General features: G+C 34.7%; 1 protein-coding gene across 1 annotated transcript in view; it reads left to right on the top strand.

Annotated features, from left to right (window-relative positions):
• CFHR5 (complement factor H related 5) overlaps positions 1–21,691 on the top strand; it is a 28,852-nt gene extending 7,161 nt beyond the window's left edge. Inside the window, exons 5-11 of the mRNA XM_045876132.2 lie at positions 4,061–4,231; positions 5,546–5,728; positions 5,848–6,027; positions 12,246–12,422; positions 16,727–16,909; positions 19,807–19,989; positions 21,321–21,691. Coding sequence (XP_045732088.1) covers positions 4,061–4,231; positions 5,546–5,728; positions 5,848–6,027; positions 12,246–12,422; positions 16,727–16,909; positions 19,807–19,989; positions 21,321–21,517 — 1,274 coding nt within the window. The 3' untranslated portion in view covers positions 21,518–21,691. The remainder of the gene's footprint in view (positions 1–4,060; positions 4,232–5,545; positions 5,729–5,847; positions 6,028–12,245; positions 12,423–16,726; positions 16,910–19,806; positions 19,990–21,320) is intronic.
• Positions 21,692–23,978: the final 2,287 nt, after the last annotated feature.

Here is a 23,978-nt window from a genome sequence, read left to right as displayed (position 1 = left end):
TGTGTACTTAACCTTTAAAAATTTGATCTATTTAAATAATGAAATAATGTGATAAACTACAGCTAATCACAAAAACAAATCTGACATTCACCAATGTGAAAATGAGATTTAAAAAATTCCATAAATTTTAAAACAGGCAAAATTATTCTATGGTGTTTGCAGTAAAGAGTGTTAGTGGTTAGACAGGTCATGAGGAACTTCGAACATGTGAGTCATAATTCTGTTGTTTTAGCTAGATGGCAGTTACAGAGGTGTGCTTATTTTGTAAAAACTTACTGAACTTCTGATTTTTATACTCGTCTACATGCATTTTATGCTTTAATAAGTTCATTACCACCCATTATTAGGAGACAGTTCCTATGAGGTTTTCACATTTCTGCATGGTCCAGGCTTTCTGAACGAAGAGTGCTAGCAAACTTGGCCAGAAAATGATTTGCAAACAAGCCTTGGACGTTAGAGTATATGCCCCTCAAGTGAGATTGAGAGACATCTTTCTGGAGCCATTTGCTTACGTTCCAGAGGAGTAAAAACCTTCCTTTCTCTCCCCACAAATTTGTCTCTGTTCCAGAGCAAAGGTCTCCTTCCCTTTCTCTCTTGTGGGGAGGATGGGCCAATGGGCCAGCTACCCTGTACAAGCTCCAAGTCTCTTACTTCAGAGGCTCCTTTCCTATGGTGCAGAACCACAGCCTGAGCACAACGATCACCTCGGGCTGTCACTGCATCTGATTAGTTGGCATCTGACAGATTAGAGACTGGAGCTCAGAGAACTGGCAATATAGCTCTTTGTGAGTGATAACCTATTTAGTCTCTGTCTAGAGAACTAACGTTTCCTGTAAGGAGGATACATTTCCATATGCATGTACATATACACACACACACACACATCAGGCACTTACTGTACCACCAATAGAATATATAATATACTATACATGGTAGATATATACATAGACATATATATATTTATAAGGTGAATACCTATGTATATTTAAAAATAGTATAATTTATTTAGGTGTTGATGTATAAGGAAAATGTGCATAAAATCATTTTTTACTAAATTATTCATAATAAAATTTCCTAAAAGGTCACTTATCCACTAGTACATAATGATTAAAGGTTTTTGTCCGCTTGTTGTGTGCTTGGGATAACATTAGAAATAAGACCCTGATTTTTAATACACCTTTGAGTCTTATGATATGCCAGTATTTGTGAATGCCAGAAACAAAGGTAAGGGCATATGGTTTAAACTCAGTGACAAGTTGGACTGTGAATGCCATGATGGATCTAAGACAGAGATGGAAGTACCACAGGTTCCATAAGATGTGGTGAAGATGGTAAGTCCTTTTTCTTCTAGGAAATAAAAAGCAATTCTGAATGTATTTCTTTTTAGTAGACTCTACTGAAAGATGTTTCCTAATGAACAATCATCAAAATTTAAGGTGACTCCACATAGCTTTAAGAGACCAATGTTAAATATTGATTTAATAACAGATCTTTGAAAAGCACTTAGCTCATCCAAAATAAGGTTGTTTATATGCTACATGCATTGTAATATTTACGACCAAGATGAACGCTGTTTTGAAGGTACCTTGAATTCAAACTGCCAAATAATTCAAAATGAGGCAAACATTACCCAAGTTATAGTCTGCTATGCATGCTACAGCAACTTTAGATATTTTACTCCTTGATTTTCATCCTTTTCCTTGTCATTTGATTATAAACTCAAAATTTATGGTCAAGACTTGGGACGCCTGGTTGGCTCAGTCGGTTAAGTGTCTGCCTTCAGCTCAGGTCATGGTCTTGGGGTCCTGGGATGGAGTCCCACATCAGGCTCCCTGCTCAGTGGGGAGTCTGCTTCTCCCTCTCCCTTTCCCTCTGTGTGTGCTTTGTCTCTCTCAAATAAATAAAATCTTAAAAAGAAATCTATGGTCAGAGACTTGGTTTTTTGTTTATTTTAGAGCATTTTTGGGTTTCATGGCACAATTGAGTGGGAGATACAGAGATATACCCCTTGCCCCACACATGCAATATAATCTGTCCCATTATCAGCTTGACTGATCAGCGCACTCTATTTGTACAATTGATGAACAATTTGACACACCATAATCACCCAAAGTCCGTAGTTTATATTACAGTTCAATCTTGGTGTGGCACAGAGTCTTTGACTTAAATGCAGGATAGAATGCCTTCAGGTCATGCCAAATCATACCCTTCCTTAAATATGGCTGTACATTTTTTCCCATATTTATTAGTTTTCTCCTGCTGCTGTAACAAATTACCACAACCTAATTACTTAAAACAATGCAAACTTATTATCTTACAGTTCTGGAGGTCAAAAGTCCTGAAATCAAGGATGTTGAATCACAGTTCCTTCTGGAGGTCCTAGGAAAGAATTTGTTTTCTGCCTTTTACAACTTCTCGAAGCCCTTTGCATTTCTTGGCTCACTGCCTTTCCTCATATCACTTCAATCTCTGCTTCTGTTGCTACAACTCCTACTCTGATTCTGACACCTCTGCTTCCTTTTGTCAGCACACTTCTGATTACATTGGGTCCACTATCATACAAATAATTCAAAATAATCTCTCTATCTCAAGGTCTTTAACTTAATTGTATCTACAAAGTCTGTTTTGCCAAGGAAGGTAACATATTTGCAGGTTTCAGGGATTAGGACATGGACATTTTGGGGAGGCCATGGTTCTATCTATAATACCATGTAATAACCATACTTGAATAAATCAGCTAAAAAATCCTACATCAGCCAAGATCAATCATTTTCAATAGTTTTTTTTTTGCAATTGGATTAGAAAGGGAATATAAACAACCAAAAAAGAATTGTCATGCAAAATTCTGGAATAAAATACAGAGATACAGGGGTGCAACTTTTCATAAAACTGAGTGAGTCACATTTCAGAGGGATATGAACAAACTGTTATTAAAGTATTCAATTGCCAATAACAATGCATAAAACTGTCTAGTTTAAATAATATTTCTGAGATTTAGTTAGAAAATATTTCATCATATTTTTGTGATATATGCTTGATTTATTGAGAGTATTTGTCTTGAATGTCATTTATATTTTCTTTTTTTAAATAGATTTTATTTATTTATTTGAGAGAGAGAGAATGGGCAGTGGGAGAGGCAGAGGGAAAGGGAGAAGCAGACTCCCCACTGAGGGGGGAGCCTGATGTGGGACTCGATCCCAGGACTCTGGGATCATGACCTGAGCCAAAGGCAGATGCTTAACCAGCTGAGCCACCCAGGTGCCCCTGTCATTTATATTTTCACATGTGAATTTCAATATCTAATTTTAAGAGATGAACCATGAATAACAGATTAAATGAGAAAAATACACATATATATTCATATATCTATCTATTTATATATATATATATCCATTTTTACTTGAATCAGAAGGTATTCATAATGCATTGGTTTTTAGAAAGATATTAAAGATGTGGTTGGGTATAATGGAAAAATTCCGAACACCTAGAAGCAACTTGGCCATGTGTTTTTTAAAAAGTCCATATACTAAATACAGTTCCCCATTTGTAAAGTTAGGAATTATTTGCTTTTTAATGTTCCCTCCTACTTAAAATGTACTAGACATAATTCTTGTTTGGACCATTCCAGGTACTAACTTTTTAAACATACCTATCATTTAATTAAATATGTTGCACTTTAATTGTTACTACTTGAAAAACTGATTTTCATGTGATCTGTGAAAACTATTCATATGCCGTTTTATAGACAAATAAAAGTTATTAAACCTTTATTGTTAAATAAATAAATGAAATAATTTACTTTATATGATTGCTCGGGACTTATTTATTACAGTCCTGAGGAGATTGTCATACAAAATTTTACCTTGCTGTTCAACCCTAATTTCTCTAAAGGGGCTTACACATATTTGTTGGGTGTAAATAATTAGGGTTTTTTTTGAAGGTAAGAATATAAGTGCCTCTGGGTATGAAGCCCCCTGCTATTTAATAGCATGTATTAAATGTAATATTGCAGTGATTATTTCACATATATTTATTTACTTTTATTTTATTTTCAATATAGAATGTCTTCTTCCAGTTTTAAAAGCAAATCTAGATGTTTATCCAAGAAAAGCAAAATACAATGCTGGAGATGTGTTGCAATTTTTCTGTGGGGAAAGACTCAGAAGAGTTGGACCAGATTCAGTTCAATGCTATCACTTCGGATGGTCACCTAATTTTCCAACATGCAAAGGTCAATATTTATTTTAGAACTGATGAAACAACTTATATCAATTTATATTAATGTCTATGTATTTTATTGGTCATATATATATAATCTGACAAATTGCAAAAAAATGGCAAAGGTAGTATTTTAACTGAGAAGGAGAGGAGGTGCTGGGCTGTAGATTATTTATGTTTCCTTTATCAAGGGGTAATTCTACTTCTGTTTTGAAATGTATAATGGAATTTTATAGATCAAAATATAATTGCCAGAACGGGGAAGTGTTAGGGATTTTCCCCCAAATTCAATAAAAAATCATACTTTAAAAAATACTGTATGGGTCTTGTTATATTTTATTAAGTAATCAAGAAGTAATCATAAACATATGAATTATTCAATATAAACCAATGATTTGTTACTTGCTTCAGATGACATTACTTTTTAAAAATATTTGATAAAATTATTTTATATATTTATAGATATTAATTAATAAAAACATATGTGATAAATATAATTGCATATATATATCATACCACATATTCAATAACTACTTACTTTTATATGATATCCAGATTATTGAACTACTTTAAAATCTTCAGGGCACAATTAATATCCTGGTTATAATAACCTGCAAAATATTGGGGGTTGGGGCAATCAGGATAGTTACATATAGAAAAAAATGTAAGATGGCACTAAAAATTATTGTTAATTTAAAGAAATGCAACACGGTGTTTTGTATATGCAGGTCAATGTCCTTATTTCTTAGATAGGCATTCTGAAGAATTTAGAAGTAAAATTTTACTATGTCTATCATTTACTTTAAATTATTTTGGGGCACCTGGGTGGCTCAGTCGGTTAAGTGTCTGTTTCCATTCAGGTCATGATCCCAGGGTCCTGGGATCAAGCCTGGCATCAGACTCCCCGCTCAGTGGAGAGTCTGCTTCTCCCTCTACCCCTCCTCCTGCTCGTGCCCTCTCTCTCTCTCTCTCTCTCGCTCTGTGCACACTCTCTCTCTCAAATAAGTAAAATCTTAAATAAATAAATTACTTTGCAAAAAAAATTAAATAAATTGGGCAAAATGTAACATTAATATATATCTAGGTGATCAGTATATGTGTTCATTTTTCTTTAATTTGTTCAGAATTGTTTATAATAAAAAGTCAATATTTGAGAAAAAGAATAGTTAATACACTATGTACACGGTAAAAAGCAAACCTAAAAAAAATAGGAATTTAGCAAAAATGTAATTTAGTTCTAGGTCAACCAAAACAGTAATTCCACATTTTGCCGGATTCATTAGACTCTTTAAGCATTATTTAAATATTTTTTTTTTTTTAATGATAGGAAAAGTACAGTCATGTGGTCAACCTCCTCAACTCCCCAATGGTACAATAAAAGAGAGAAGGAAAGAAGAATATGGACACGGTGAGATGGTGGAATATGAGTGCCCTCCCTATTTTCTAATGACAGGGCCTAAGAAAATACAGTGCATCGATGGAGAATGGACAAATTTGCCCACTTGCGTTGGTAAATAGATGTTAATATTTAAACAGAACAGTTTAAACTTTGCACTTATATATAAATACATATATAAAACGATTTAAAATATTTTAAAAGCAAGCAGATCTTTTATTACATTTTCTTAGGACAAGTTAAAGCATGTGGCTCCATACCTCACCTCAAGAATGGCTATGCCCGGTTCTCTATTATTCCCTTTCAACATGGTGTTTCTGTGGAGCTGAATTGCAGAGATACACATACAATGATTGGAAATAATGTAATTACCTGTATTGATGGAACATGGACTGAACTTCCTAAGTGTGTTGGTGAGAATACATTTCTTACTTTTGTATTTGATTGTTCATAATTTTTTAAATCAATAAATATATTTAGACCAGCACATGCTGGTGCCCATAAGGTATTAAATAATTAGGATATAAGATGTTAAATTCTTTGTTCCTAATTATTTAAAAAATGAATTGTTAAAGATTTTCTTTGACCTATGTACCCTGTGCAAAATTACTGAGATGCTAAGGGCTCTGTGAACCAAGAGAGTTTGGGACTTCTGCTTCAGAATAATATCAGATTGCTTTTTTCCAGGTATCTACTGTTGCATCTCATCTTCACCTTGTGATGAAGCTATGCAAAACTGATTTTCCTTAGCTTCTGGATAAGCCATGTTCTTTTAAATCTCCATGCCGTTCCTCATTTGTGCCTTTGCTTTCTTCCTGAAATATCTTTCTCCATTTTTTTTAAGGATTTGAATATGTATTTCTCCAAAGAAGACATAATAAAAATTACAATACAAATCAAAAAATTTGTACAAAAAATACAAATCAAAACCACAATGAGATATCACTTCCCGCCCACTAGGATACCTATTAGAAACCTCATAAATTTCTGGTGGGGATGTATAATGGTACAGCTGCTTTTTTTTTCTTTTATTATGTTATGTTAATCACCATACCTTACATCATTAGTTTGTGATGTAGTGTCCCATGATTCATTGTTTGTGTATAACACCCAGTGCTCCATTCAGTATGTGCCCTCTTTAATACCCATCACCAGGCTAACCCATCCCCTACCCCCTCCCCTCTAGAACTCTCACTTTGTTTCTCAGAGTCCATAGTCTCTCATGGTTCATCTCCCCTTCCGATTTCCCCCCTTCATTTTTCCCTTCCTGCTATCTTCTTCTTCTTCTTTTTTTTTTTTTTAACATATAATGTATTATTTGTTTCAGAGGTACAGGTCTGTGATTCATCAGTCGTACACAATTCACAGAGCTCACCATAGCACATACCCTCCCCAGTGTCTATCACCCAGCCATCCCATCCCTCCCACCGCCCCCACTCCAGCAACCCTCAGTTTGTTTCCTGAGATTAAGAATTCCTCATATCAGTGAGGTCATATGATACATGTCTTTCTCTGATTGACTTACTTCGCTCAGCATAATACCTTCCAGTTCCATCCATGTCGTTGCAAATGGCGAGATTTCATTCCTTTTGATGGCTCTGTATTATTCCATTGTATATATATACCACATCTTCTTTATCCACTCATCTGTCAATGGACATCTTGGCTCTTTCCGTAGTTTGGCTATTGTGGACATTGCTGCTATAAACATCGGGGTACACGTACCCCTTCGGGTCCCTACCTTTGTATCTTTGGGGTAATGCTGTAGTGCAATTGCTGGGTTGTATGGTAGCTCTATTTTCAACTTTTTGAGGAACCTCCATACTGTTTTCCGGAGTGTCTGCACCAGCTTGCATTCCCACCAACAGTGAGGAAGACACAAAGAAATGGAAAAACATTCTATGCTCATGGATTGGAAGAACAAATATTGTGAAGATGTCAATGCTACCTAGAGCAATCTACACATTCAATGCAATCCCTATCAAAATACCATCTACTTTTTTCAAAGAAATGGAACAAATAATTCTAAAATTTGTATGGAACCAGAAAAGACCCTGAATAGCCAGAGGAATGTTGAAAAAGAAAAGCAAAACTGGTGGCATCACAATTCCAGACTTCAAGCTCTATTACAAAGCTGTCATCATCAAGACAGAAATAGACCCTCAACTCTATGGTCAACTAATCTTCGACAAAGCAGGAAAGAATGTCCAATGGAAAAAAGACAGTCTCTTCAACAAATGGTGTTGGGAAAATTGGATAGCCACATGCAGAAGAATGAAACTGGACCATTTCCTTACACCACACACAAAAATAGACTCAAAATGGTTGAAAGATCTCAATGTGAGACAGGAGTCCATCAAAATCCTAAAGGAGAACACAGGCAGCAACCTCTTTGACTTCAGCCGCAGCAACTTCTTCCTAGAAACATTGCCAAAGGCAAGGGAAGCAAGGGCAAAAATGAATTATTGGGACTTCATCAAGATAAAAAGCTTTTGCACAGCAAAAGAAACAGTCAACAAAACCAAAAGACAACTGACAGAATGGGAGAAGATATTTGCAAATGACATATCAGATAAAGGGCTAGTATCCAAAATCTATAAAGAACTTATCAAACTCAACACCCAAAGAACAAATGATCCAATCAAGAAATGGGAAGAAGCCATGAACAGACATTTTTCCAAAGAAGACATCCAAATGGCCAACAGACACATGAAAAGGTGCTCAACATCGCTCGGCATCAGGGAAATCCAAATCAAAACCCCAATGAGATACCACCTCACACCAGTCAGAATGGCGAAAATGAACAAGTCAGGAAACGACAGATGTTGGCGGGGATGCAGAGAAAGGGGAACCCTCCTATCTTTCTCCAGTTTAATCACATGTAAAACTATTCACCTTCAAGATTCAACTCAAAATTTACTCACTTCTGAAACCTCTCCGGGTTCATTTTCCACTACCCACTCTGATCTCAAAACTCTAGTAGAACGAGATAGTCTCTCCATGGTGCTGACTGTACATTTATCACATCACATTGTCTTGTACCTGTTAGATACTTGTCTTCCCACTTAGATTGTATAGTGTCAGAACGGCAGGGCCCGTCTGTAGGGACCCAATCTCTAATTCACTGCCTTAGTAATCATTCACTTAGGTTTACATAAAGTATTAAGATTCTGTGTCAGTAACTTATTTCATAATTATTTGGGGTTTTTATTCCATAGGTTCCTCCTCTGGGGCATGGTCCATTTGGTATCAGCTTTCTTTTCTCGTCTCATATGCCTACACTCTACTTTTTGTTGGTCTAGACTTTTTCATACACATAGGAAGTCTGTATAGGCTTTATTTGACATTTTTAATGTCTCAAAACTCGTCCTCATATCTCTCCTCCTCAGCCTACACAAGTTGTAGACCCAGAGAGGTTCTAGATGAGAAGACATAGCTGAGGTACTTTGATTTAATTTTTGCTTAAAGTTGAAAAAAATGGGGAAAAAACAAAGAGAATGCTGTAAAAAATTCATGTTCCACTATTCAGAATTTACATTTTGACATTATTTTCTTCAAATACTTGGTAATAGAATAAATCATTTAAATAAAAGCATTGAAGAAAAAGGGAAGTATCCATTATCCTATCATCCTCCTGAAGGAAATCCCAATTGAGTAGAATTTGTACTTATTTATAAATATATATAAGTAATATATATATTATTTTTTTAAACCTGTAGGATGAGATTTTTGTGTTTTTTTCCTAAACTTACACAATTATTGTCTACTTGCAAAATGCTCTTTCCTTCAACATTGTAATTTTACTGTGTTGTAATCTACCTTAAGAATGTACCTTGTTTTATTACTTCATTACCCTACTGGAAATGGAAATTATTTATTTTTGTCCTGGTATAAAAGACATGCTTCAATGTTTCCTTAAGTATACATCTACAAGTGGAGCTAATGGATTTGGGTTGTAGATACTTTTGACTTTACAAGGTACTGCCAAATATATACGGAGACCTTACTCCTCTTTGTCACCACTTGATATTTTAATATTTTTTAATTGTTTCTAGGTCAATGGGTCAAAATCATGATCTCATATTTAATTTTATTTTTCTGAATGATAGTAATATTGAGCATCAGTACAAGTATCTGTTGGCGGCTAGGATTTTCTCTTCTGTGCAATGAGCATTTTTCTTTTATTTTGTACTTTCTTACTGATTTAAGATTTATTTGAGTTCTGAACTGAATATTCTCATAATTATATTATAAATGTTTTAAAGTATTTTTGTTTTATTGTAATGTTTCTGTGATGTCTTTTTCATTGGAAGGTTTTGTTTAAACTCATTTATCAATCTTCCTTTCTTCAATTGTATATGTATATGTATCTTATTGAAGAATCCCTTACTTTTTTAGGTGCATAAAGACATTCCCTTTTTTTCTAAGCATTATGATCTCATTACTAAGATTTCTTTAATCTATCTGATATATTTACATTATATTAGAGTGCTTTTGTTTGTCTCTATGTGGAAAACTATATCAATACTAAGTGAATTGTCTGTTCTATTTTCTACTAATATTTATTTCCCCATATGCCATTTACTAGTACCCTATTTATAAATATATCTATTTCTAGATTATCTATTCTGCTCCCTTAACCTGTTTGTCTATTCTTATGCTAATATGGAAAAGTCATTATTATTATAACAACCTTTATTACTTAATTATTGGAATCATCTTGGCTATTCTTTAAAATATCCCAATCCATCTGTATTTTAAAACCAAGTTCTCTGATAATTCTGGTTTAATTTTGTTTGGGGTTGTATGAAATTTATAAATTCAGCTAACTGTAATCAATTTTATTTATTATTGATTCTTCCTCTCATGAATATAATGCTTTAATCTATTTATTCAGGTCTTATATCAAACCTCATGAAAATTATTTCTAAATAATTTTTTTCCCTAAGTCCTTTGGGATTCTATTGATAAAACAAATGAGATCTTCTATTAATTTATATATATGAAGAGTTATACTTTCTACATGCAAGATTATAATTTAATTTTGTATATTGGTCCAATTCTTGCTGAATTGCCATATTAGTTCTAATAATTAATTTGGATATTTTATTTTTATACATAATTACAGTTTAATCTCTTTTATTTTATTGCTTTAGCTCATAAAAATACCTCTGCCTGGTCCAGAAATAACAGCCAAAACAATAGTCATGTAGCCTAAGTCCCATTATGTTCTGGGTGTTTGGAGTCTCCTCTTAGAGAAAGAGTTGGATACATGATCTAGGAACTAGACCTGATCCTTGCTCTTCCTGTTCCTCTAATTCTTTTAACTCTATTCTAGATTTTCTGATTAGCTTGTCTACATGATTCTTCCACACACGTAGTAAAATCCATTTCAGGTTTTTCTATCAGTCCACCAGCCTGTGTGATCTGCTCTTTCACCCTGCATTCTAGCAGTCCTTGGGCTTTCAGACATAAAGCATAAGTGTTTGCAAGTTTTCTCCTGATGTCCTCAGCTACTGTTCTCCTTTGTCCTATGTCCAGCAATCCCAATATATTCAAGCCTTTAATTTTAAGCTTTAAAGACTAGCAGACTCTGTTGCTATTCTTCAAGATTCTAAAGTAGAAAACCCAGGACCACTCTCTTCCTTCATCATCTAGATTTTTGGATTATCAACCGGCCTCCCCACTCCAGGGGATGAAAACTATAGCTGTTGCAGATACCTGGTCACTGTTCACTCATGATGACCTGCAGGGAATGTTCTCCAACCCCAAGAGACTGGACTCTGTTATAAGAAGGTGTAAATTAGATATGTTCATGGTCAACAATTTTTATATAAGGGGAATACAGACATCCAATCACTAGCATCACATAGGGTAAATGTAAAAATAGGGATTATTGGAGAAAAACACATAAATGGAGAGAAGTAGCAGAGCAATCTATGTCTCATTATCCCATCCTTTGACACCCTCAGGAAAGTTTCCATTAATGATCTATATATTTATGGACAATAGGGAAGAATTACGGGAATAAAAACTACCTAGACAAGCAAGTGCCCATTGTAAATGCTTGTTCTGAGTGTTGTCATCAGGGTGATCTTCCTTTGAGCTTACTCTGCCTTATTAAGTCAGGGTCTTTACTAAGCTTCTGAAATGTGGGAGTAATTGAACAGACATCCAGATTTCTCTCTCCTGAGATTGTACTTCCCACAGACTTACTCATGCATCACCTCTTTTTATTATTGAAATGTTTTGAGAACATTTATTTAACATAGTTTAGTGGAAAACAATCACATATGTATGCCTTTTCATGGCCTTTAAAAATTAGGCTGAATGAAGTTTATAAGGACTGTCCACTAGTCAAGACCCTGGACCAGACTAATCCATCTTGCACTCCCATTTCCCAAAAAGACTTCGACATATTTTTCTGTCATTCAAAGATGGAATATAGGTTTTTGTTTCCTTTTTCCTTTTTCAACAGCATAGTCCATGCAATGAAATTAAGAACAGCTTTATGTGATATTGCTTGAAGGCATCAAACATAATTTAATTATACCATTAATATTTCAGATGTTTTATTGAAATAATTGCTAGTTTCTGCTCAATATTCTTATCATATATGAATTTTTTATAGCAACAAACCAACTTAAGAGTTGCAGAAGACCAATGCTTCATAGAAGAGTACTGATGAAACCATATATGAGTGAATATAATCATAGTGCCAGAATAAATTACAGATGTTTGTGGGAGGTCAAATACATGCAATCAGTCTGCATAAATGGGAAATGGTATCCTGAACCAGACTGCAGAGGTAAGGTTTGTTTTAAAGATTTTGTAGACCTTGTTACATCTTTATCAGAAAATTTCTCTTGTAATCAGTATGTTTTTAAATTAAATTATTTATTGTGATGTGTAATTTTTAAAAAAGATTTTATATATTTATTAGAGAGCACAAGTAGGAGGGAGAGGCAGAGGGAGATGGAGAAGCAGACTCCCTGCCAAGCAGGGAGACTGATACGGGGCTCAATTCCAGGACCCCGAGATCATGACCTGAGCTGAAGGCAGACCCTCAACTGACTGAGCCACCCAGGTGCTCCAACATGTAATTTTTAAGTTGATGAAGTTCGAGACAACTCATAACACTATTTTCAGACAAATATTATCATTTAAAAACCCTTGCCTTCTGGTAAAGATGATAGAGTAAGCCCATTTTTACTCTATTACAAACTCTTGAAATTATAAAAGAAAAAAAAAAAAGAACTGCAACAATAGAACAAAAACTCAACCTTCAATGACATTAGGAAACAACTAAAACCCAATGACATTGTGAAGGACCAAAAGTAGAAAATAGGGAAGAAAAATGATCTGATTAAGAAATTATTTTCATAAGATTAAATCTCACATTCCTCAAAGGCTTATTTTCAAATTATTTGAGTAACAGGACTATAAATTACAAACAATTATAAAATGGGCACCATGTTAAATTAAATAAACCAGATATAGAGAAGATAGAGTTCTTACAGAGAAATGACCATAAAATAGAAAAAACAGAGTAGACTTCAGACTTTTCACCAGCAATATAAGAAGCCAGAATAAACACAGTAATATCTCCAAGGTGCTTAGAGAAAGTAATTGGCAACCAAATGTTCTCTATACCAAATTATTTATGATTACATGTGATTATGATGATTATAAAGAAATTTTTAAACATAGGAAAGACCAAGAGAATTTACCACTTGAAATCATCCTTTGAAAGAAATCATATAAAATATATACCAATCAGCAAGATGAAGTATTAAATTTTTTTTTAAAGATTTTATTTATTTATTTGAGAGAGAGAGAATGAGAGAGAGCACATGAGAGGGGGGAGGGTCAGAGGGAGAAGCAGACTCCCTGCAGAGCAGGGAGCCCGATGCGGGACTCTATCCAGGGACTCCAGGATCATGACCTGAGCCGAAGGCAGTCACTTAACCAACTGAGCCACCCAGGCGCCCTGAAGTATTAATTCTTAACAAAAGAGTGCGATGTCATTAGAAATTGTGAGTAAAAAGTAGAATATGTTAAATTTAAATAAGCAATAATTTCAAGAAGATAATGTAACTAATTTGTTTAAAAGAAGTAAAATGTTTTTATTTTTATTAAATTTCTTTATTGAATATATTTTTATTTTTATGTAAGGAAGAAATATTGTTCTGAGAGTTTCAAGAATTTTAAAACCTTTTCTATGCCTCTGGAATGTTTACTTAAATCAACCACTTACTGTGCATTAAATAATTCTCACACGTTTCAAATATTAATATCCTATAGATCACTTTCTATAACCACAAAGAAATAATATTTAAAATAATAACATTTATCTACTCCCCTACCCTTCAATTTGTGAAATAATGCAATTCCAAATGACTTGATAATATAGTGTTTACAATACTAAGAACTATATGATAGTTGTAAGAACATATAGTAAAACCTATGAGATGCAACCTACCCAAAATTTGGGGTGACATCATAGCCTTGGAGATATCTATCTATCTCCCCAAAAGTTAGGAAAAGTTAACTCCAGATATTAGGAGGTAAGATAATAAAAGTAAAAACAGTGTGAATGAAATAGAATATTTTACTTATAGCTGATCCATGAAATAATAGTAATTTTGGAAAAGATTAATAAATAGACCTTCTAATCAATTCTACTCTAGTCAAGAAGAATCGTGGACAGGTCCAAATATGCATTTCTATAACCAAAAAGCAGACAAAAATACAAATGTAAGAAAAATAATATAAGAATACAATTTTGAAAATAAATTAAAAACATAATTGAAAAGGAAAATACCATGAAAAGGGCATTTACAGATCTTGGGAGAATGATGTTTCTGGAGATTTCCCTCATCCAGGGGTATTTGCCTTGGCAAAACTCTACCAGCCCTGGATTTTGAGTCCATTTCTCCATTGGAGTTATTTCACTCCCCACAGTTGACTTTTCGGGGAGAGCCCTTTTAAGACAACCCACAGCTGGCCTTTTCCCATGGGTTCACTTCTAGCCACTGAGGCTATGTCTTTAGGAGTTTTACCAGACAGACCATTTCAGTTCATCTTAAATTTTATGTGGGTCAGAGACTATTCCCTGTACCATTAATTCTATAACAGTTGTTTAGAAGCTTTCTACTTTCACTTGGCTTAAGTCCAATGGGAGTTTTCCCTTCTCTCTCCCATGATATACAGACAGCACTTTTTAAAGAAACCTTCACTACTGGCTCTTTAAAACTCATTTCTTTAGCTTCTCATGTCTGTAATACTAGTTTAAAGGTGGCAGAGTATATTTTATAATCTCTTGGCATGTGTTATAAAAGTTGTTTATCATGTTACTTTTTTATTTTATATTTTATTTTATGTTATGTTATTTTATTTTATTTTTGGAGACAGAGAGCACAAGCAGGGATGGGGGAGGGGGAGGGGCAGAAGGAGAGAGAGAGAATCCCATGCAGACTCTGTGCTGAGCGGAGCCTGACAGGGGGCTCCATATCAGGACCCTGAGATCATGACCTGAGCTGAAATCAAGAGTCAGCCACCCAACTGACTGAGCCATCCCGGCGCCCCTATCATCTCACTTTACATCTTGGTATAATTGAATTTGGAAGACTAGGCAAAAGAAATAAGAATATTCTTTTAATGCTCTGTATTATATATACAAACATATATGGGTCTTAAAACATCATAGTTCATGAAAAAAGCAGGTTGCCTTACAATATGCTATAGCATAGCCCTTATAAATGCTAAAAAAATAAATTCACAGACACTAATAATATATTAAATGTGGATTCATATGTGTGTGTTTAGAGTAGAAAATAAAAACTGGAAATTACATATATGTGGTAGGATAAAAGGAAAAATGATGAAACAAGCTGGGCCACAAGAGTAACTTTACTATAGCTGTAGAATTTAGTTTCTTTTATTAAGAAAAGGAAGAAGATAATGTTACTTATACCCTGAAAACAAGAAAAATCAAGATAAACTATAAAATTACAGTATTAAAAAAAAAAGTCCATCAGAGAGCTAAGAAACCAATAAATGAAATTCCAGAAATTTCTCTCCAAGGAAAAAAGAAAGTCACGTTGCTGCTTTCATCCTTCCTAGAATGGTGAGAGGGTGAGATAGCCATCAGAAACTTAAACGTAAATAAAATAGCAGAGTTTTTAAAGAATATTTACAGGTGGAATGAAGGCCGGCATGACTGTTAAAATTTCTAAGAGCTCAGAAACAAAAAGACGTGTCTTTTCCAAGTGCCCTGCTAACATCTGAGGTTAGGGCAAGAAAATCTAAATAAAGCATCCAGGAAGTCTGTCTACCGCACGCTCAGTGTTGAGATGACTTCAGATCGCACACCTCTCTTCCCCTTGCATTCTCTTTGGAGTCCTGAGTTCCCTTTCCATACAGTATTTCTTGGTCAGGTTCTTCATTTGGCAAAATCTACACAAAAAATCTTGGGGAAAAAAAGAATGGAATTATTGTTTTATTGTTCCACACTCAGCACAGAGTCAGCTTGGGATTCTCCCTCTCCCTCTGCCCCTCCCACTTGTGCTCTCTCTCTCTCTCAAATAAGTAAGTAAATCTTAAAAAAAAAAAAAAAAAGATTAGCCTGATATTACTGTTATTGTACATTTTCAATTAGTGAAGTCTGATTCACAGGCTAGAGGACAAGCTATGGATAGCACATGAAAAGAAGACCAGGCACATTCAGTAGATAGATGGGGCAGTTTATTATGCAGAAATTTTCCTACTTCAGTGTCTCATTTCCTCTTTGTTGAGGAATTTTGTAGTGTCATTTATTAATTTTTGTTATGTGTTCAAATATTTTTATTTAAATACAAATTTTAATCCAGTAGTTATAACATGGAAGTGCTTTGCAAACCATAAACTATGTTAAGGTAAATTATATTTTTTACTATACCATCATATGTATACATACACAAACACACACACACACAAACACACACACACACATAGAGAAGGAGTTACTAGTTATTTGATGTTCCACTATACTGAAATTATAACAGCATTATGTTGTTGAGCTGCTTTCCTTAGCTTTTGTTAATGAAATAATTTAATTCCAAACTTTTTTAGAAAAACGGAAAGAATTCTGCCCACCTCCACCTCAGATACCTAATGCTCAGAACATGCTAACCACAGTGAATTATTGGGATAAAGCAAAAGTAGCTGTTCTCTGCAAAGAAAATTATCTACTTCACGGACCAAGAGAAATTGGGTGTGAAAATGGACAATGGCAGTCATTACCACAGTGTATTGGTTAGTAGTTTTTTTCTAAATAGTGCTACAAAAAAGTGTTTACTAATCTTCTTTGCTTTATCTAAAGAACAGGAAAAGGAACTTATGATTTATCTATTGCACTGTATTCTAAAGCATTAAATTGTCATCCAGTTACCCAGTTCTCTCACTTTTAAAAACTGTTTCTCTATGGGGTACTTCCAACAGTGGCCACAGAAGAAATAAGTTTATACTTGAGATACCCACTTCTATTAAGTATATTTACTTGATATGCAGCTTAAGACGTATAATGGGCAACTTGGAAATGGTCAGGGCTAGGATGTAAATTTGGCAACTGCTAGTATACAGATGATATCTAAAGCTATAGAACTGGATGGGACCACATAGAGAATTCAAATGGCTAAATAAGAGAGGAGGTCAAAGGGACAGCCTTGGAGACTCTCCATTATTAGAGCTCTGGGAAATGAGCCCCCAGATAGGGTTGTGGAAGAAAACTAGTGAAGGCTGATAAAATGATTCTAGGACACAATTACATTGTGTGTGTGTGTGTGTGTGTGTGTGTAGGGGATTCCCCCACATCCAACAAGCAAGTCTAGGACACCTGCTGGGTGTCCTACAATTCACCTAAATTCAGAGACTATCTTATCTACCCAGAGATAGCATCAAACTTCATAGGTTAAGAACACAGTCTTAGAAGACTACTCCTTGCACCCCCACTTCAGAGGCCAGTCACATGTCTAGATTGTCATCTGTGCTTCTGACTGACTGGCTATACATTGGAGGTTCCCACAACCCCCCTCCTTGGGTTTGATTAATTTGCTAAAGCAGCGCACAGAACTCAGAGAAACATTTTACTTACTAGATTACGGGTTTATTATAAAAGGATTTAACTCAGGAACAGCCAAATGGAAGAGATGTATAGGGCAAGGTATGGGGAAAGGGCACAGAGCTTCCATGCTCTCTCCAGCCCACACTTTACCCACATCTCCAAAAGTTCACCAACTCAGAAACTCTCAGAACCTTGTCCTTTTGGGGTCTTATGGGGTTCATTACATAGGCATGATTGATTAAACCTTTGGCCATTGGTGATTGATTCAAACCTCCAGCCCCTCTCCCTTCCCCACACATCAGGATGGGGCTGAAAGTTCCACCTTCTAATCACATGGTTAGTCCTAGCAACCAGCCTATCCTCAGGTTACCTATGGGTTTTCCAAAATTTATCTCATTACATAACAAAAGACACATGTACCACTCTCATCACTTAGGAAATCCCAAGGGTTTTAGGATCTCTGTGCCAGCAATGGGGAGAAAGACCAAATATTTATCATAAATCACATTACCAGAGCTGGTGTCCCAGAAGCAATGCCAAGGACATATTGCAAAATGTCGTTCAACAGGACAGCGAACATGTCAAAGACTGCCTAGAGCTAGACAAAGTGAGTGATAGTTGAACAATGAATTTAGCTACCTGAAGTAATTGGTAACTTTGCTTAGAGGTACTTCAGCAGGGGGGAATACTTAATTGCGGTGTGTTCAAGAGAGAATGTGGGGTTATAAAGTCAGATCAGGGAGGATAGGGAACAAGTAGTTCTGCTCTAATGGGAATAGGGAAATGAGGCAGTAGCTAGATAGGGGGTATGGATAAATGGAAATTTTACCTTACTCTGTTGTGACGTTTTCAGCATGTTTGTATATTGATGAGTGATTTGGCAGGTAAGGAGAAATTGATAATACAGACAAAAGGGGACAATTCATGGAGTAGGGTCTTTGCTGAATTTAAAGGGGAAGGAATCTTGTGCCCACATGAAAGAGTTGGTCTGAGAAAAATGCAGGAGTGGTAACTCAATGAAACAAGAGGAAGAAGAAGTTATTTGGGATAAGAGTATTTGTCATTTCTTATCTATATCTTTGGTGAATATGGGAAGACAAATCAGCACAATGGAATGTATCCCAGCCATTCCTTTTTTTTTTTTTTAATTTATTTATTTATTTGAGAGAGAGAGAGAGCAGAGGAAGGGGCAGAGGAAGAGGGAGAGAGAATCTCTGGCAGACTCCTCACTGAGCATGGAGCCCAATGTGGGGCTCAATCTCACGAGCCTGAGATCATGACCTGAGCAGAAATCAGGAGTCAGGCGCTTAACCAATTGAGCCACCCAGGCACCCCTGTATCCCAGCCATTCTTTTTTCATTTTTTAAAAAAATTGTATTTATTTAAAAGAGAGAGAGAGTGAGAGAGCGCATGAGAGTGGGGTGAGAGGCAGAAAGAGAAGCAGACTCTCCACTGAACAGGGAGCCCAATGTGGACTCTGGCATCATGACCTGAGCTGAAGGCAGACACTTAACTGACTGAGCCACCCAGGCATCCCTATCCCAGCCATTCTTAACATGAAATTGAAACATTTATTGACAGAGAAAGATGCTATTATTTGGAATCAGAAAAATAAATGGAAAGTAGTATGTCAATAATTCATTTCAGTAAAACTAAGTTTATGATCATGTACTGATAGGCACATGCTATTTGCATAAAATAACAGTAGTCCCAGAGAATAGAAATGGAAAGGGAGTTATTTATTTTTACCTTTCCTCTTTAAATAAAAATTTTTATGAAGATGGTGGGCAACAGACCAGATCAGATTTACTTATCTCTTTATCATGCTTTAAATAAAAACTATTCTTAATACTTATACTTGCATGCCCTTATAATACAGATACACTTAATACTTAAGAGTATTTTACTTTAGGGTAAAAGGAAGCATTATAGTATTTTTTGGTTATCAGGTCGTATCACAGAAATTATGATTAGTTGAGCTCTCAGACATCATATAAGACATTGAAGATATAAGGAGATTTATTTATACTACTTCACTTAAAGTACATGTTGGTTTTCTCTCAACACATAAATGTTATTTATTTTCCAGAGTCTACACAATACTGTGGTCCCCCTCCATCTATTAGCAATGGAGATATCACATCATTCCCATTATCAGTATATCCTCCAGGATCAACAGTCCAGTATCGTTGCCAGTCTTTCTATGAGCTTCGGGGCTCCATAGATGTAATATGCAGAAATGGACAGTGGTCAGAACCACCAAAATGCATAGGTGAGTTCTTCATATTCTCCTGGAGTCTGATATTTGATATTCATAGTAAAATTTTCATGGACTAATTTCATAGGATGACTTTTACTTAAATTGAATTCAGCTGAAAACCTGTCTGACACTGATCAAGCCACTTGATGAGTATTTGGTGGAGTTAGGATTCAGACACAGCAATCTGGTTCCAAATTTCATGTATTTAAACCAGATGCTCTGGTGGCCTCTCATGTCTACAGAAAAGTCAGGGAGAAAAAAGGTCAACCTCTTCTTAACAGTACACGACTAGTCTATCATATGTTACCAGGAAAACACTTGGTAATGTATCTTACAATCTCCTGGGCTTGGACAAATCTAGGTACTAAAAGAAGTTCCTTATGGTTACCACTGCTAGGATGGCTCCTCAGATTTAACCTTGGGCTTATTTCAGCAACTTTGAATAATTCCTATATCAGAGATTATGGGCTGTAGAGAACATACTGCTTAGTAGTACCAGGGTGTGCTATTTACGCAGGGGAATGCTACCTCTCAGAATGCTGAATTTGAAAAAGAATGAGTGGACTCTGATCATGGTGGGGAGGGGGGGATGGTGGCGGAAAGTAACACTGCTTTTCTACAGAAATCAAGGTTTCACAAAAGTTAAGAACCATCGATAATTAGTTTGTAGAAAAGGAGCTCTAAACAAGCAATATAATAGCTAGTAGAATTTTTGGTCTCATTTATAGTTACCTTCAAGAATATGCTAAGTGAATACTTAAAGAGATGATTGGTTTTTATATATATTGTTGTCTTCTTCAGCCCACTTTCTGTACCATATATCTGTTAGATGGAAATAAACTTATTTTTACTATAATATTTGGTAAGAAGTTAATATATTCATGTGCTCACACTGTGCACATTTTGGAAACAATGTAAAAGAGGACCCTGAGTTGGGAAAGGAGGGTGAATAACATTGATCCTAATAGAACATTTTAATTTAATCCTATTTGGGCTTATAGGTATATAATGCATAGTAATTAAGAGCATAGGCTCTGAAGTCAAACTGCCAGGTCCATATTCTGACTCAAAATACTCACTAAATTATGTGACCTTGGAAAAATTACTCAATCTCTCTGAGTCCCCATCTCCTCTTATGTAGTCCAGGGAAATGATGTGCAGTATTTAGAGAAAATGCATACAAAGTACTAAGAACGGTACCTGGCAAACTCAATAAATATTAGCTTTTAATATTCTTTCATAATTTTATTTAATTCCAAAATATTCTTAGATGAAATTTCACTATTCTTGGAAAGGAAAAGTTATATTATTAATAATTTATTTTTTATTATTTCTTCTTTCAGATGCTTGTATAATTTCTGAAGGTAACATGAACAAAAATAACATACAGTTAAGAAATAAAGACATCAAAAAACTTTATGTGAAAACGGGGGATTTTGTTGAATTTGACTGTAAATGGCCACATAGAGCAAAGACATCAATGCAGTCATTTCGGGTACTCTGTCACGAAGGGAAATTTGAATATCCCATGTGTGAATGAAACCAGCATAGTTTTGCTGAATATAATTTTAAAAGTAATCCTACATGGGGTGCCTGGGTGGTTCAGTCATTAAGTGACTGCCTTCGGCTCAGGTTATGATCCCAGAGTCCCAGGATCAAGCCCCAGGATCAAGTCCCACATCAGGCTCCCTGCTCAGCGGGGAGTCTGCTTCTCCATCTGCCCTTCAACCTGCTTGTGCTCTCTCTCACTCACTCTCCCTCTCTCTCTCAAATGAATAAATAAAATCTAAAAAAAAGTAATCCTACATGTATAAGTATGCATTATGTAGTCAATTCTATACTTATTTTCCTTATTCTTTCAAGTGTTGTTTATCTCAGTTTTATTTTGAACTTGGATTTTCAGAGTTTCACAAATTTATAAACTGAGAGCAGTGCTTCACTGATTAAGTGGACTACATTTTATCTGGCAAATCGTAGCACTAGGTCTCCTATACACATAGTACCCACAGAAAGTGAGCATGGGCCTCAACTCAGTACTTAATTCCCTCTAACCTCTTCCAGTTGTCTAAAATTTATAAGATAACTTCAAGGCTTTCTGAGTCAACTTTACTTCCTCTGAAATAAAGTTGTTAATGTAATATCTATCTATCACATCATAAAAATACAAAACCTATCACCTCTTATGCTTGTAGCAAGCATTAGTAAGTATTAATAAGTCCTCTAATGGGAGCCTAATTATTCATCAAGTACTAAATAATGCTTAAAGGCACAAATACACCATCTTCCTCAAGTGAGTAGAAGGCTAAAATATTTACAAATCCTAGTACAGAACTACTAGTATAGTCAAGAGGTGATATAAACATACACAAAGGTAACTATAGTTATAAGTGGAAATTATGAGGTTACAATATTGCATTTATAGTATTATCTAGATATATATAAATACTTAAAGAATATTGAGAGGAAATACAAAGTATGGCTCTAATAATTCTATGTGGTTTGAGGTTAATAGGCTTAAGAAATTAGAATACTTGCAAATTTTTATATTTCCTGTATTTTATAATTTTTCATTTTGAATTATATTACTTTTACAGTTAGATGAGAGTTATCAAGAACTGTGATGAGAAACCAAGAAAGTGAAGATGAGAGAGTAAAGACCCTGTAGGTCATGAAACTGATTTCAGGAAAAAACTCCATTATTTTTTGATATACCATAGTTCAGGGAAATATTGAACAGGAACTTTTAGAAATATACTTTGCATGTTCCTGTATTTTAAGTAGCATTTCATAGTTAAAATATTTTTGGGTCAACAGGTTTTCTTTCTTTCTTTTTTTTTTTAAATATCTGTGAATATGCTGACAACAAATACAGGTAAAAATTAAGGCTCAAAATCTTCATGACTATGGATATAGCAATAGATTCTTCAATATGACATCAAAACATAAGCAAGCAAGAAAAAATGGACAAATTGGACTTCATCAAGATTAAAAACCTTAATGCTTCAAATGACACTGATAAGAAAATGAAAGCACAGCAGATACAATAGAAGAAAATAGTTGCAAATTATATATCTGATAAGGGACTCATATCTAGAATTAAAGAACTCTTACAACTCAAAATAGGAAGCCAGCCCAATTTTAAAATGAGCAAAAGATCTAAATAGACATTTCTCAAAAAAAATATGTATGAATGGCCAGTAAACACATGAAAAGATACTTAACATCATGAATCATTAAGCAAATATAAATCAAAATCTGTCAGATAGTAACAAGTATTGTTAAGAATATGGACAAATTGGAATCCATATATGCTGCTGATGAGAATGTAAAGAGGTACACCCAATTTGGAAAACAATCTGGAAGTTGTTGAAAGGTTAAACATAGAGTTATTATAGACTCAGTAATCTATTTCTAGATATATACCAAAAGAAATAAAAATGCATATTCACACAAGCATTGTAAATGAATGTTTCTAGCAGAATTATTCATAATAACCAAAGTAGAAACAACCCAGATGCTTATCGATATACATAAAACATATATATTATATAATATTATTTGATTATAACAAAGGAATAAAATACTATTACATACCACAACATGGATGAACCTCAGAAACTTTATGTTAAGTGAGAAAAGCCAGTCAGAAAAGACTACATATTATGTGATTCCTTTTATAGGATATGTCCAGAATAGACAATTATATAGGGACAGAAGGTAAATCAGTAGATGCTTAAGGCTGGAGGAGGGAGGCAGGGGCTGATAGCTAACAGTGGTAAATGTTCTAAAATTGATTGTGGTGATGATTATACAACTCTGTGATTATACCAAAAAACACTGAATGCACAATACATTTTAAATGAGTGAACTGTATGATATGTGAATTATATCTCAATAAAGCAATTCAAAAAAATAGTGGCCAACATTTTAAAATCATGACAAATACCAGGAATTAAAAAATAAAATGAAAAATTAAGACAGTATGAGAATTTATAATGAAT

This window comes from Mirounga angustirostris, unplaced genomic scaffold, assembly GCF_029215605.1.
Source record: "Mirounga angustirostris isolate CCGP_5_RB_7025 unplaced genomic scaffold, mMirAng1.0.hap1 SCAF_6, whole genome shotgun sequence".
NCBI lineage: Eukaryota > Metazoa > Chordata > Mammalia > Carnivora > Phocidae > Mirounga > Mirounga angustirostris.
Note: the sequence above shows the minus strand (reverse complement) of the source record. Positions and strands in the feature narration are given on the sequence as shown.